The 14,179-nt window shown below is 33.0% G+C and overlaps 2 protein-coding genes across 2 annotated transcripts; one reads left to right on the plus strand and one right to left on the minus strand.

Annotated features, from left to right (window-relative positions):
* Positions 1-2,588: 2,588 nt before the first annotated feature.
* LOC149060737 (uncharacterized) lies at positions 2,589-5,693 on the plus strand. The gene is made up of 4 exons (XM_089216637.1): positions 2,589-3,232; positions 3,327-3,590; positions 4,997-5,183; positions 5,259-5,693. The coding sequence occupies exons 2-4, from the start codon at positions 3,500-3,502 to the stop codon at positions 5,296-5,298; spliced, it is 318 nt and encodes a 105-aa protein (XP_089072763.1). The 5' UTR covers positions 2,589-3,232; positions 3,327-3,499; the 3' UTR covers positions 5,299-5,693.
* Positions 5,694-9,919: 4,226 nt separating this feature from the next.
* LOC107165094 (uncharacterized) lies at positions 9,920-11,313 on the minus strand. The gene is made up of 3 exons (XM_089230506.1): positions 11,054-11,313; positions 10,825-11,003; positions 9,920-10,749 (listed from the first exon to the last, which is right to left on the minus strand). Exons 1-3 carry the CDS (start codon positions 11,311-11,313, stop codon positions 9,920-9,922), a joined length of 1,269 nt encoding a protein of 422 aa, XP_089086632.1.
* Between the last annotated feature and the right edge of the window lie 2,866 nt (positions 11,314-14,179).

Here is a 14,179-nt window from a genome sequence, read left to right on the forward strand (position 1 = left end):
AGCTCCAAGCATATTACTTGTCTGTATACTCCTGGCAATTCACAAATAGCTTTTAAATCATCGCTATGTTTCATTGACTCAATGTTGTAAAATGAATTTGGGTCTAACCAATTGCAGTCTCTGAGTAAATTTGAATAATCAATGGCTTGGGTATCAGCACCCAGAACGCACACAATCGGTAAATGTACGTTTGATTATACACTTGTATTTAAACATTTTCAACAAATGAAATAAGGCCACATCTTGAAAAATACAGGTCGGGGCCTCGGAGCCCGGAGGCGATCGCCTCCTACTGGCTCCTAGTCGCCTGAGCCAGGTCGACACTGACCACACACCAGTACACCACAGATTTATATAACAAATACACGTATATTATAGATATATTATCCAGTAGCGTATTTAGGGATGACGGGGGTTCAACCCCCCTCTCCGAAATTTATGGTTGGAGTGTAACTAATTAGAATTTAAGAGTAATATGTTGAAATATTAAATTTTTTTTGTAATACCCCCCTCGAAATTAATTTCTATATACCTACGCCACTGTTATTATCTGTAATAATTACAACTATTTTCCGTGGTCCAAATACGTCTATCATTTTGTATTCTTGTCGATGGTTTAAATTAGCGACTGAGAGACCCCGAGCTCAGCTCAACTGCTAATTGCTATACATATTAAATTATTAAATAACACCAAAGCCATACTCGAGTCTCTGCTTGATTGTCTGGCTAGTCGCCAGTTGGTCTAGCTTTTGGCACATTGTTTTCTTATTTCATGGTCCCCTTTTCCCAATCACTGGTATTCTCGCTGGTCGCTGTTGTGTACACTCAACTTTATAGCTTAGAATATATATATGATTGTATAGATTCGATACAATCAAATCTGCGATATCGTCATAATTGTAGCTACATTTTGTATTTGTTATTTTATACTGTTGTACTGGGTTACATCATGAACAATTAATAAGAATGCAAATAATAGTCTGTAGGTGTCTTTATTACTTCTAAGCGTTGTATAGGTAGGTATATTTCACTTTTAGCATGACATCTTAATAGCCTCTTTAACTCTTTGAGATATATTATATGATAATAGGCCTATAGCCTATAGGTGTTCAATAACTGGACTGTTTAACGTCCGCAAATAATAGTAAATATTTATTATTTCAAAAATTGACAACCATATATGCACCTCTATACTTAAACTTATTTTTTTTTTCGAAAAATACAGACTCAATGAATTCTAATGTGTTTTATGTTACTTTTAAATCAAGTTGACGTCAAAAACAACTTTTGCTTCTTTTTTAAATTTAATAATAACAATGAGCATTTCACGAAGAAATCAATGAAATGATGCAAATTTTACGCGAATATTGCGAGTGCTATACCAACACCAGTTGCATATAATACTCGCTAAATTTAAAACTTATTAAAACTCGTTATTAATTAAAAGCTATTTTGGTTCAATATATTTAAGAAGATACATCAAATTCTAAATATATATATTATATATATTATATACAGGGTGATTTTTTAAGCATGCTCGCCCCATTTTTATGCTTAAATTATGCATATATTCAAATTTTGATTTTTGGAATATTTAAGTGTAGTTAAAGGCGATATTTTTGAGTACTTAGATTTTTCACAACTTTTAAGGAGTATCCTGTAGCGATACCAACTTTGGTTTTTCAAATGACAACTTATATGTTTTAAAGCAAAATGTGATTCAGATAATTTTTCTGAAAATTTTGACATATTGCAATCAAAATTCGAACGAAAACTTCCAGAGTTATTCTAATTGAAATACTAAGGAATAAGGATAAAAGTCTAATACTTAAATGCCTACGTTGTAAATGGATACGATAATTATAATTCGGTATACAATATAAAAATAAAATATTTGTTAATAATCACTACTTATTACTAAATGGCCAAATATTGCATCTGACAATTTTCAAAAGAAAAGAAAATATGAATAAAATAATATCCTTTTTATTTTATCCATGTTACCTATACCTTATAGGCAACGTTAATATTTGTATAGCATAGGTATACCTACTTATAATAAAATACCGAAAAATAGTGTACAATAGCACAAATGCGAAATATGTACGTGTATCCATTTACAACGTAGGCATTTAAGTATTAGACTTTTATCCTTATTCCTTAGTATTTCAAGTAGAATAACTCTGGAAGTTTTCGTTCGAATTTTGATTGCAATATGTCAAAATTTTCAGAAAAATTATCTGAATCACATTTTGCTTTAAAACATATAGGTTGTCATTTGAAAAACCAAAGTTGGTATCGCTACAGGATACTCCTTAAAAGTTGTGGAAAATCTAAGTACTCAAAAATATCGCCTTTAACTACACTTAAATATTCCAAAAATCAAAATTTGAATATATGCATAATTTAAGCATAAAAATGGGGCGAGCATGCTTAAAAAATCACCCTGTATAGTTAATACTACTTAAATACTGAATAGTGATTTAAAGTTTAATTAACAAACATACCTAAGACTGAAAGAAGTTATGGGTAATATACATTATATTAGATTCGCATCTTATTCAATAATGTGTACAATAAATGTGAAGATATAACCACATGAAAGTAACTTACTTATCGCGATACAATTATATGAAGTATCGAGTATCTTGTATCGCGATACTTCAAAGCAAAGTATCGTGTATCTCGATATTGCATTTTTAGTATCATGCCCTTGGAAATTATTTTTCAGTACCGATAAATCGTAAAATATAGTTATATATGTGATATCTGTAGACTGTGACACACGCACATTGAATTGGATTTTACGTCTGTACCTTATTAGATATCCGTAATTTTACATGTATAAACGTATAGTCTATTATATTATACTTTTCGCGATAAAGTAGGTATTAAACACGATAAAATTAGTAGATTAGATTTTTACACAGACACTGTCGGCTTCAAAGGTGTTCTGTGGACGTCAACTGACGAACATTTGCCCTTTGGCCTTTACATACCTACTAAATTAATATTTATTGTCAGTGCTGTGTTAAATATTATTATATTAATATGTCTGAAGTGAAAAATAATTTGTCTATTCCACTAATATTGGATGGAAAATATTTTAAAATAAAAACTACCAGAGACGGAAAATGAAAACATCAAAGCAGAATGTGTTCTCTGCAATGATGCTAAAAAAGAATATAGTGGCACATTAAGATCCGCTTCAAATTTTCGCATTCATATCAAGGTAAATTTATCAATTATTAATATTTATTATTTATTTATATTTATTAATTATATCATTTTTATAATTAATTATGTAATGTTGTTTTAAATTTCAGAGAATTCACATTAATGTTCTGGAAGAATTCGAGAATTATATTAAAACTGCTGTTAATGAACGTGGTACAAAAAGAAAATTAAACGATTCTAATCCAAAATTCCAAACACACCTAAACAGCAGAAATTACATTTGTATTTGAACGATCGTCAAAAAAACGAGTACAAACAAAAAATGTTTGATAAAAATCTTTTGAATTATATCATATGTAGCATGAAGCCATTATCGTCGATTGAAGACGAACATCTCATAATGATGATTAATGGTATGTATGTACCTATGTCGAGTATTCACGTATTATATTTGTATATTATATACTAAGTGTCATTAGGCTAATATTGGGACCGATAAACAATAATAACATAACGTAATTTATGTTATATGCCCTAAGGGCACCGCTAGCTCATTTAAGGGGCGCCACGGCTCATCCGTGAATGAAAAAAAATATTAAATTATATTATATTAAAAATTAATTGTAGTTGAAAAGACAAAAAATTATTTACGTACAAAATTACTTAGAATACTATCTGTATATCCAATATTAAATATAGTGTTTCTAATAAGTGTCAAATAATTCAATAATAGATAAAAACATTGCCAAACTTTCCAAAAATAAGCAGCCTCAAATATCTCATTAATTATTAGTTTTTCACTATTAAAACAGAATTTTTTATTTTAATTTCAACAATATAATTATAATTTATTAATAATATGTATTATGTTCAATAAAATTATTTAAATCAGTTATGAATGAAAACTAGTGTTTATTTTAATTACGTTTCTCGTGATATTTACAGAAGGGCAGTATAGGCGCAAATCGCAGGGGTGCTAAGGGTGCTTAGCACCCTGAATTTTAATGCTAGCACCCCGAATCCCGTGATTATAACTTATAGTACTATTACCATCACATTTTCAAAATAATTACATTTATTAAAAATTCAAAAACAGTTTTATATTTATTTAATTATTTATAATATAATATGTCGAGTTTACGTCTGGATATATTAAACTGCAATGACATATAAAACATATTATATAATATCATAATAATTGTGAAATTTTGGACACGTACCACGATGGGTCAGGAAAGACTATCTGACTTATCGATAATTCATATTGAGAGCGATCTAGTCATTGATAAAGACATAATTTTAAATAAGTTTGCTGAAAATAAGTACACATTGCCTTTACATTTTTAATAAATAAATAAATAATAATAATAAAATGTTTAGTTGTGTTTGTTTGATTTTTATTTTATATTTTTATTTATATAATATATAGCATAGTACTATTGGGGTGTAACCCCTCACGAGTTTGGTTTGTTTCCTCAAAAAATTTTGGTGCTTAAGCCCCCCTAATGTTTTTTGGTGATTTGCGCCTATGAAGGGCACCTAACAAAATTTGTACAAACAATAGGGCACCGCCTGCTAAAAAGGTTGGGAACCGCTGACCTATATCATATTACTGTTAACCAGTCAAAATAAGTGTAAAGACCATTTAGTTATTTATTAATTTTAATAATAACATAAAATGTATAAAATTATTGTTATATATTATTATTAAAACTGCATAATATATAATAATATTATTGTATATAGTACCTATATAAATATAATACTATAATTAATCCTATAACGCATAACTTTTTGTTTTTTTCTAATGACTTAATAGATATTGATGGTACTTTAAAAATATTTTCAAGAAGAACATTAAGCCGTCGCATTCTAGAAAATTATACATTTATTTGTGAAAAATTAAAAAATATTTTTGAATCTGATCCTAGACCTAGTTTATGTACAACAGCTAATATTTGGTCAACAAAACATAAATCATTTATGGGAGTCACAGCACATATTGAGTATATTTTTATTTTTATTTTAGTATGTAAACTAATATATTTACTATAAACTATAATATTTATAATATATTTCAGATTGATGAAACCACATTTACTTGTTTTAGTTGTGTATTAGCCTGCAGGCGATTTCGTGACTCTCACACACGACAAAATTGATTTATTTTATTATTACTGAATAAGTGTCAATTTTTATTATTTTATTTGCCATATTTAACGAAGTGGTCATCCCCATAACAATAAATATATATTTTTTTTTAAAACACTGATAATTTTATTAAAATGTATCGAGTATCTAGATATTATATAGTATATCTAGTATCTATATATTAATATCGCGAATTGCGATACTCTAAAGCCAAGTATCGAGTATCTAGTACCGCGATACTCTATAGCCAAGCATCTAGTATCTTGTATCGCGATACTCCAAAGCAATGTATCTTGTATCTAGTATCTCGATACTGCTTTTTTAGTATCTTGCCTAACCCTGAAAGTAAGTATATTAAGTAATAGGTACTTATTATATATTTTTGGTTACCTACATTTTTTAATAAGTTAATAAAAGAATCGTTTTTACATTATATAATGTTTATTAAATATACCATACATTAAAAAACATACGTGATACATTGCATTAAGTATTAAACTTTTACATTGTAAAACTGTGTCATTATTCAAGTTGAAATTTACCAGTCATGCCAAACGACACTGCGACAGAGCCTGGACGCTGTTACGCTGGACATGTCATGCAGATGCAATAATGATAAATTTGTAGACGTGTACAACTGTGTAAAACTAATATTTTAAGTAAAAATGTATATAAATAGGTAGCTAATAGTTAAACAAAAGTTAAGTCTCCCCGTAAATTTTATTCACGCACCGCTACTGAGGGGGACTAGTTGGCTTCAGCCCCCCTCGAAATTACAGTTATTAGTTATGAATTTATTTTTACGTTGATAGCATTGCTTCCACTACCATACAATCACGTTGACGATTGACAAGCGAGTAGAACAGACAAACTGTTAAATATATTAGCTTTTAGAACTTTAGATGATAGATCACACACTATAGACTATAGTTGATTTTGCTTAATATTATAGCCCACCCCAAAAAATATTTCTATATACGACACTCCAGGTACCTACATTTTTTTTGTATAATTTATTTATAAGTTTGAAGTTATAGTTATGACTTATGAATTTCATATTCATTTTAGCTTACGGCGCTATAATTCAACTAAAAATAAAAGCTCTAGGAGAAGGTAATCGCCACGTTGCTCCCCTAAAATCCGCCACTGGTTCAAATGCAAAATTTCTTTAGATATTATTTTCATCGGCTGGACCATTAAGAATTAAGATGACGATATTTACTTAATCTTGACATTTACCGAGGTTGATAGAATTTAAATGGTAAATAATTATTTGAAGTAACAATAAATATTAAATAATAGTTAAGAGTTGTTTTTTGTAGAAACTAGAATTACATACAACATGAGATACAACTAACGACTACCTATCATGATAACTGCAGCTATGTATAATATATGCGACGTTTTTAATAATATATAAAGTTAAGACACAGTTGAAAAAACTTTTAAATTAATTTAATGTTGACTTTATTAATGGCCTGCTTGCTTGATAATTTAGTATTTTAGTAGGTATAAGTATAGGTACTTTGCATCTAGATCCTCAATGTACGGTGTATCATCGGCCATTGTATATTATAATATTATAAAAATAAATCAATTTAAGAGGACGTCTAACCCGCATGTGTTGTCTCTGTCTTTATAAGTGCATAACATTGCAATTTTTACGCTCAGAAGAACAGCTTTGTTAGTTTAAAATTTGGAGTGAATTTATTGACCTCTTATAAAAATTAAAGGTAGCATCATTATCGAGGGCTTCTCGTGAGCTTTTTACTATAGTATTATTTTAAAGCGAGTTCTGCGTATCTTAAAATTGTAAATTATTTATATATCTTAAAATACTAATAACTCATTTTAAAATTAAAATATAATAAAAATCCTATAAAAAGCCCTCGATAATAATGTTACCTTTACTTTTTACAGTACGCACTTGTAAGACGGAGAGTCGGAGACAACACATGTAGGTTTAAAGTTCTCTTAATCTTATCATTAAATAATAATTATAAATAGTAATAGGTATGTATTGCATGCAACATAAAAATAATAAATATAAATATACGAGTGTTAACTTACTACTATTAAACTTAATGATGCGAGCATACGTATTTGAATACTTTAAAATAGTATTCAAATACAAAAAAAGTATTCGAATGACTATCACTATTAGAAGCGTCAAGCTAGATGGTGTATATATTTACAATTTACATAGGATTAAGAATTAGAATTTGGGGAGCATATCATCTATCTGAAAAATGAAACAAAAAATAAACATGTCGGAATACGTATAGTACTTGTTGGGAAATAAAGTGGATGCAAAAAAATGATGTAGGTTTGTTCTTTTATTAAAACACATTTTTTTAAAACGAAACAGAACATAACCGTCTCGTCGAAAAAAAACCGAATAGACATGACATGACTGAATAATAATTTTCATTTTCTAAATTGTAGGTTAGTGTTAAACATGATAAATGCAGCGGACTGTATTTTAATTGATTACATTATAATGATAACATTCTTGATAAACATACCGGTCCCCTTAAGAGGTATTCTCAAAAGGAAGTTAAATAAATAAACAATTCAAACATTAACATTAGTAAAAAATGCCTAATGGGGTAAGGTACAAATAGATTTCAACAAAGTACAAACTATAGTAACATAACAATATAAATTCACATAAGGTGACACAAAATTATTTAAGTAATAACAAAACAAATAATGGAATAATTGATTAATGTGTTAACCAGTTTAAACTATTGTTCGATAGGCAGTTTTATAAGTTTATTAATAGGACGCTTTAGCACCGAATCCTGTGTCTTAAGGGTGACAACTCGCACGAGGTGGTCTGCAGGATTGGGATGCACCTGGAGGATTCTGGCTAGGGGTCAATGAGTGGGAGCCATATTTTCTTTCTTGATGAGGACGAGGTCGTTGACTTGAAAGTTAGGCTGGGAGGCTGTCCATTTAGAGCGTTGTTGTAGTGTAGCCAGATAATCTTGAGACCATTGTTTCCAAAAGGACTGCTGTAGTTTCTGTATTCTATTCCACCTGGTGAGTCGATTGGTAGGTGTTAGCTCAAGAATGTCGACTTCAGGTAGTGACATAGAAGCTTTACCTAACAAGAAATGCCCTGGAGTCAGTGCTGAGTAGTCAGTGGCTTCCATACTGGCAGGGCAAAGTGGTCGAGAGTTAAGTTGCGCTTCGACTTGACAAAAGACCGTGTGTAATTCTTCATATATAAAGACACTATTAAGAATTATGCGTTGGAGTATGCGTTTACACGATTTGATATTAGCTTCCCAAATACCACCAAAATAGGGCGAAGCTGGTGGGATAAAGTGCCAGTCTATCTCTCTGGGCAAACAGAAAGTGTTCAGGGCTGAGTTCAATTGTTGAGAGCACAACAGTTTATACACCTCATGTAGTTTATGATGTGTACTAGTAAAATTTGTACACAAAGAGCAGCAGCATAAGTTTGTTCCGAACTGTCACTGTAACCGTGCAGACTATATGTAGTTACCTGAGTGTGTTCGTTATTGCAATGCCGTGGTAATTCAAAGGAGCGAAGAGCACTGTAAGAAGATCGATGATCCGACCACCATTTGCTCAGCGTGTCAGGCAGTGGATCGTCCCAATCCAACTTGTTCTTCCACAGGTGTTGCATAATGATCTTCGCCACGATCACAAGTGGGCTTAACCATCCACACGGATCAAAAATCCTTGCAATTCCCTAAAGTAATTAACGTTTAGTGAAAGCTTCACCAACCTTGGAAGTTTCAACATGAAATGAGAACGTATCTCGTTGAGCATTCCAACATATACCCAATATTTTGATTGACGGATCCATGTGGTCGGTCAGCGTTAGTTGAGTGGCTCTTAGTGCTGTAGGAATGTGCGTTAAAACTGCCTCGCAGTTGGTGGCCCACTTACGTAATTCAAACCCACCTCGGGCGAGCAAGTGCAACAACTCCTGGTGTAGCTTGATTGTGGCAGTAATGTCATCTCGTCCGGTCATTACTTCATCTACATAGAAATCTCGCTGTAGCACCGCAGATGCCTCAGGATAGGTCCCTTGCTCGTCGTAAGCCAATTGCTTCATGACTCGTAAAGCATGGTATGGTGATGTGATGAGCCCATAGGTCACCGTATTTAAGGTATAACTTCTTATTGGACTAGATTCATTTGGACGCCAGACAATACCTTGGTAGACACGATCAGTGGGGTGTACTAAGATTTGTCGGAACATCTGTCGAATATCTGCGGTAATAACATAGCGAGGTAGACGGAAACGGATTAATATGTCAATTACTTCTTTCTGTAATTTTTGTCCTTCATGAAGTAGTTCATTCAATGAGTTTCCTGTGTCCATCGTGCACGATCCATCGAACACGACATGACACCTCGACTTTCTTCAAGCGTTGAACAGCGAGCTGATAAGAATTGTTCACTAGCGGTGGTTCTTTAACAAAAGGAAGTCTTACAGTATAACGACCAGAGCTGTCTCGAGTAAACGTCTCAACAAAATGCTTTTCACGCTGTTGGTCTTCTTTGGACATACATGTAAGGCGTGGTACCTCTTCCAGTTCCCAAAATCGGTTCACAAATGATTCAACTGTAGTGGTACAACAGGTGACTGACTTAAACATTGATAGTGTTCCACAATTCCACAATGTCTAAGATTGTTTCCACATACTATCCACCCAAAGATAGGGTTGTGTAACGACGGCGTACCTTTGGGTCCTTGTATTTTACCATCTAACATTATATCCAGACTGTATTCAGCACCTATGAGTGAGTCGATTTTGTTAGGCACATGGAATGTTGGATTTGCTAACTCAACCCGTTCCAAATGAGTCCACTGTGAAACATCCACGGCTACAGTGGGTAGATCAACAGTTATCTTAGGAGACACTAAGGCAGTTAATGTCATTTGTTTACCATTCGTCCTAGGAGAAATATTGAACGTTGAAACTTGAGATGTGGTTGTAGAAGCATTTGATACACCATCAATTATCATTGGCTGATGCAATGTTTTCAAACCTAACCGACTTGCTAAGGCTTTAGTAATAAAATGTAATTCTGAAGCAGTGTCTATTAATGCACGGCATAGTTCTGACCATCCACTAGGTCCATGTACGCGCACCAATGCTGTTGATAATATGACAGTTGACTTTTCTCTTAAGGCATCCTGATTGACAGCCACAGTGTCTATCCCTTTAGATGTTGATGGTTGTGTATTGATAGTCAACGTGGGCACTTCAGAAGTAATTTTATAGCCCTTAGAGTCACCAAAGTGTAGAAGTGTATGGTGTTTACCACCACATTCTTTACATGTTTTATCAGATGAGCATTGACTGGAAGAATGTGAAGCCCGTAGACAATTTATACACAATTTGGCCTTCTTAGCTAATGCATGTCGCTCACTCGCTGTTGACTTCATAAATAAATTACACTGATAAATTATATGATGCTGTGAACAAATATGGCACAGCTGCCTATTACCTTGTGCTGCAGTCACAGCATGAGTTATTGCTCGACTGTTGCATTTGTTGGTAAACTTAGATTTGGGTGTACTGGTTGATTGTAATAAATCTAACACATGTATTCTTTTCTCCATAAATTTACACATTTGTGACCAAGATGGATACTCATAGGTAGATGATTCAATTTCCCATGCTTTTCTAAATTCATTTGGTAAACGGGATGATATAAGGTAAATATTGTGCCCCACGACTCAATGGGTTGTTTTAATACTTTTAATGCTCTAAGATGTTTTAGATTAAGATTTGTTGTATCAACCAACGCCTTCAAAGAACTAACAGCTTCAGTTTGAATGTGTGGCTGATTGAACAAATGCTGTAAGTGTACTTGTAGAATAAGACGTCCATTATCATAACGGTTTGTCACTAAAGACCAAGCCTCCAGATAATTGCTACCAGTCGATGATAATGAGGCAATTATATTCTTATAATTATTTCTCCTGATAAACATGATTTTAAATAGTGCATTTTTCTGGTGTTGTCAATGTATCTATTATTGTGAATAACAGAGGAAAATTGGTCATGGAAAGTATACCAGTCTTCCAATATTCCTGTAAATGAAGTCAGACTCATGGGGGGTAACCTGATGGATTGTTGCCTTGTTCGCTCAGCGTATTTTCGTTTTGAGGTTCGTGTGTAGTTAGCCTTAAGTTTAATGTACTTTGCAAAATCCCCTTGATTTTAATGAATGTACTAGATACCTCTTCCAAGGCGTCAATCATAAAATCAACCTCAGAGTCCTCGACCAACAAGGACAGCTCATCATGTGCATTTGCATACATTGTAAATGCACTTTCTGCAAGTTCTAAATGCACTTTTATTTCATGACTCGCCAGAACCTCCATTGTCAAAGTGTTGACCGTGTGTAACTTTTTCCTTATCAGCCTTTCCTTGTTTGAGAAAGTTTTTCGTAGAATTTTCAACTTCTCCTCCATCTTGAATCAATTATGTCAATACAAAACAGACGGAAAGCCGATTGTAAAAACGCACGACACAGACAGAAACGCGAATATAACGCGTACGATACCGACGTGTACGGGCGAATGTAACGCGCACGACACTTAGAATGTGACCGTCAGATACGCGAATGTAACGCGTACGAATCTAGAGTTCATATCCTGCTCGAATTGACCATTAAATGTTTGGAAATAAAGTGGATGCAAAAAAATGATGTAGGTTTGTTCTTTTACTAAACACATTTTTTAAAACGAAAAAGAACATAACCGTCTCGTCGAAAAAAAACCGACTAGACATGACATGACTGAATAATAATTTTCATTTTCTAAATTGTAGGTTAGTGTTAAACATGATAAGTGCATTGGACTGTATTTTAATTGATTACATTATAATGATAACATTCTTGATAAACAGTACTACATAGAACACATAATAATTCATTGTTATTTGTTGTTGTTTACTAACATACCTTGAAAATAAAATAAAAATTTAATATTTACCGCACGTCATAAATCTGCTTAAGGATGCAATCCACTGACGTCTGACAGGAGACAGTGAAAGTGTGTGAATCAACTAAATCGTTGAATTACTGTCGATGATTTGAATATATTGAGATAACCACATGAATACCTACTATTTTATTATTAATCGTGAAAAATTTGATCAAGGGCGTTAGTACATTGTCTATGGACAAAATTCATAATAAATAGAAGAAAAAATGCACGGAAAGACATTTTTTATTGTATTTTTACTATAATATATTTGTCGCAATATTATTATTAATATGATATTTATAACTAGATATTATCATAGATTTTATAAAAATCTGTGGTATTATCAGTACAACATACAGAAATTAATTGGCAAACAAACAGACCTGTAAAAAATACTTTTAAAAAGTATTTGAGTAAATACTCAAATACATTTTTTTTTTTTAAGTATTTAAAATCAGTCGCGGTCTGCACGTCGCTAGTCGCACACGTTTAATTACGCTCCGTTAAATTTTCGTGATCCCGCCAAATTTTCGCGTCCAAAATTGTCGTACCTAGTACGAAAAAAATCGCAATTGTCTTCCCTATTTATTTATACAAATTATAAAAACTGGAAGTGCGCCTAAGTGCGCTTTTTCATTCTAAATGTAAACGAACTACGTTTACGTTTAATTAAAGTTCTTACCGTCTACTAAATCCGTCGCGCTATCGCTGCAACGCGCATCGGTACCCGACCTTTGCCCACAGATAACATGCCGCGATCTCTCAACGTACCCACATCGCCGAAAGTGATTAATAAACATGCAGATAAAATCAAAAACAGCAACACTATACAGGCAGCTCGCCTAATCAAAAATTCTACAAATAATCCTATGCTGAACTCTATAGATCCAACTTCACTCCAGGTTGATAACACGGATGCCGGTTGGACACAAAAGACAAGTAAAAGAAACCATTCTGATTCATCTGAACCAAAATCTCCGGATCCTACCTCAAATAAAAAAAATAATAATAAATTATTTATAACGACAAATCGTTATGAAGTGCTTACTCAAACCGAACCTGCTGCTACAATAATCGAAGCTGACACTGTCTCCAAAGGATCTATCATTACTGATCATATAAAACCCCCACCTCCAATCTTCATGAAAGGAGTTTTAGACTTCCCTGGCTTTTCCTCAGTTCTAATTGAGCTGATCGGAGTAGACAATTTTTACTGCAAATCTTCCACCGATCGATTAAAAATACAGACTGCTAACCCCGAATCATATAGAACACTAATTCGCTATTTGAAAGACCAAAAAGCAGAATACTACACCTTCCAACTAAAAGAGGACAAACCACTGAGAGTGGTTATTCGAAATTTGCACCCCTCCACACCTACGGAGCTGATTAAAACTGAACTTGAAACACTACGTCTCTACGAGGTTAGGCAGGTCACAAAAGTGCTGCACAAGATAAATAAACGCCCACTTCCACTTTTCTTCATTGACTTGGAGCCCACTGACCACTCCAATGAAATATATCACTTATCCTCCCTTCTTCATACGAAGGTTAAAATCGAAGAGCCATACAAACCAAAGATGGTCAGTCAATGCCTCGATTGTCAAGACTATGGTCACACGCGATCCTACTGTGGCTACTCAGCTCGTTGTGTCCGCTGTGGAGACTCACATTCTTCTTCAGATTGCACGAAACCAAGAGACTCTCCTCCCAGATGTGCCCTATGTGCAGGCAACCACCCAGCCAACTACCGAGGATGCAACGTCTATAGGGAACTTCAACGTCGAAACAAGCCTAACAATAAAAGTAAATTTTACATGATAATGTTAATTTTAAGTCAACTAATAATAATTCTACTGTAAAAGA

This window comes from Diuraphis noxia, unplaced genomic scaffold (genome assembly GCF_037042655.1).
Source record: "Diuraphis noxia isolate RWA-SAM2 unplaced genomic scaffold, SU_Dnox_SAM2 contig0001, whole genome shotgun sequence".
In the NCBI taxonomy this organism is placed as follows: domain Eukaryota; kingdom Metazoa; phylum Arthropoda; class Insecta; order Hemiptera; family Aphididae; genus Diuraphis; species Diuraphis noxia.

Coding starts and splice junctions, on each gene's coding strand:
- LOC149060737 (XM_089216637.1), top strand. CDS start 3,500: ATGTTTGATAAAAATCTTTTGAATTATATCATATGTAGCATGAAGCCA. Junction 3,591..4,996: donor TCTCATAATGATGATTAATG/GTATGTATGTAC, acceptor ATGACTTAATAG/ATATTGATGGTACTTTAAAA. Junction 5,184..5,258: donor GGAGTCACAGCACATATTGA/GTATATTTTTAT, acceptor AATATATTTCAG/ATTGATGAAACCACATTTAC.
- LOC107165094 (XM_089230506.1), bottom strand. CDS start 11,313: ATGTTTATCAGGAGAAATAATTATAAGAATATAATTGCCTCATTATCA. Junction 11,004..11,053: donor TTAAAACAACCCATTGAGTC/GTGGGGCACAAT, acceptor AAATGAATTTAG/AAAAGCATGGGAAATTGAAT. Junction 10,750..10,824: donor TGCTGTGACTGCAGCACAAG/GTAATAGGCAGC, acceptor TGAAGTCAACAG/CGAGTGAGCGACATGCATTA.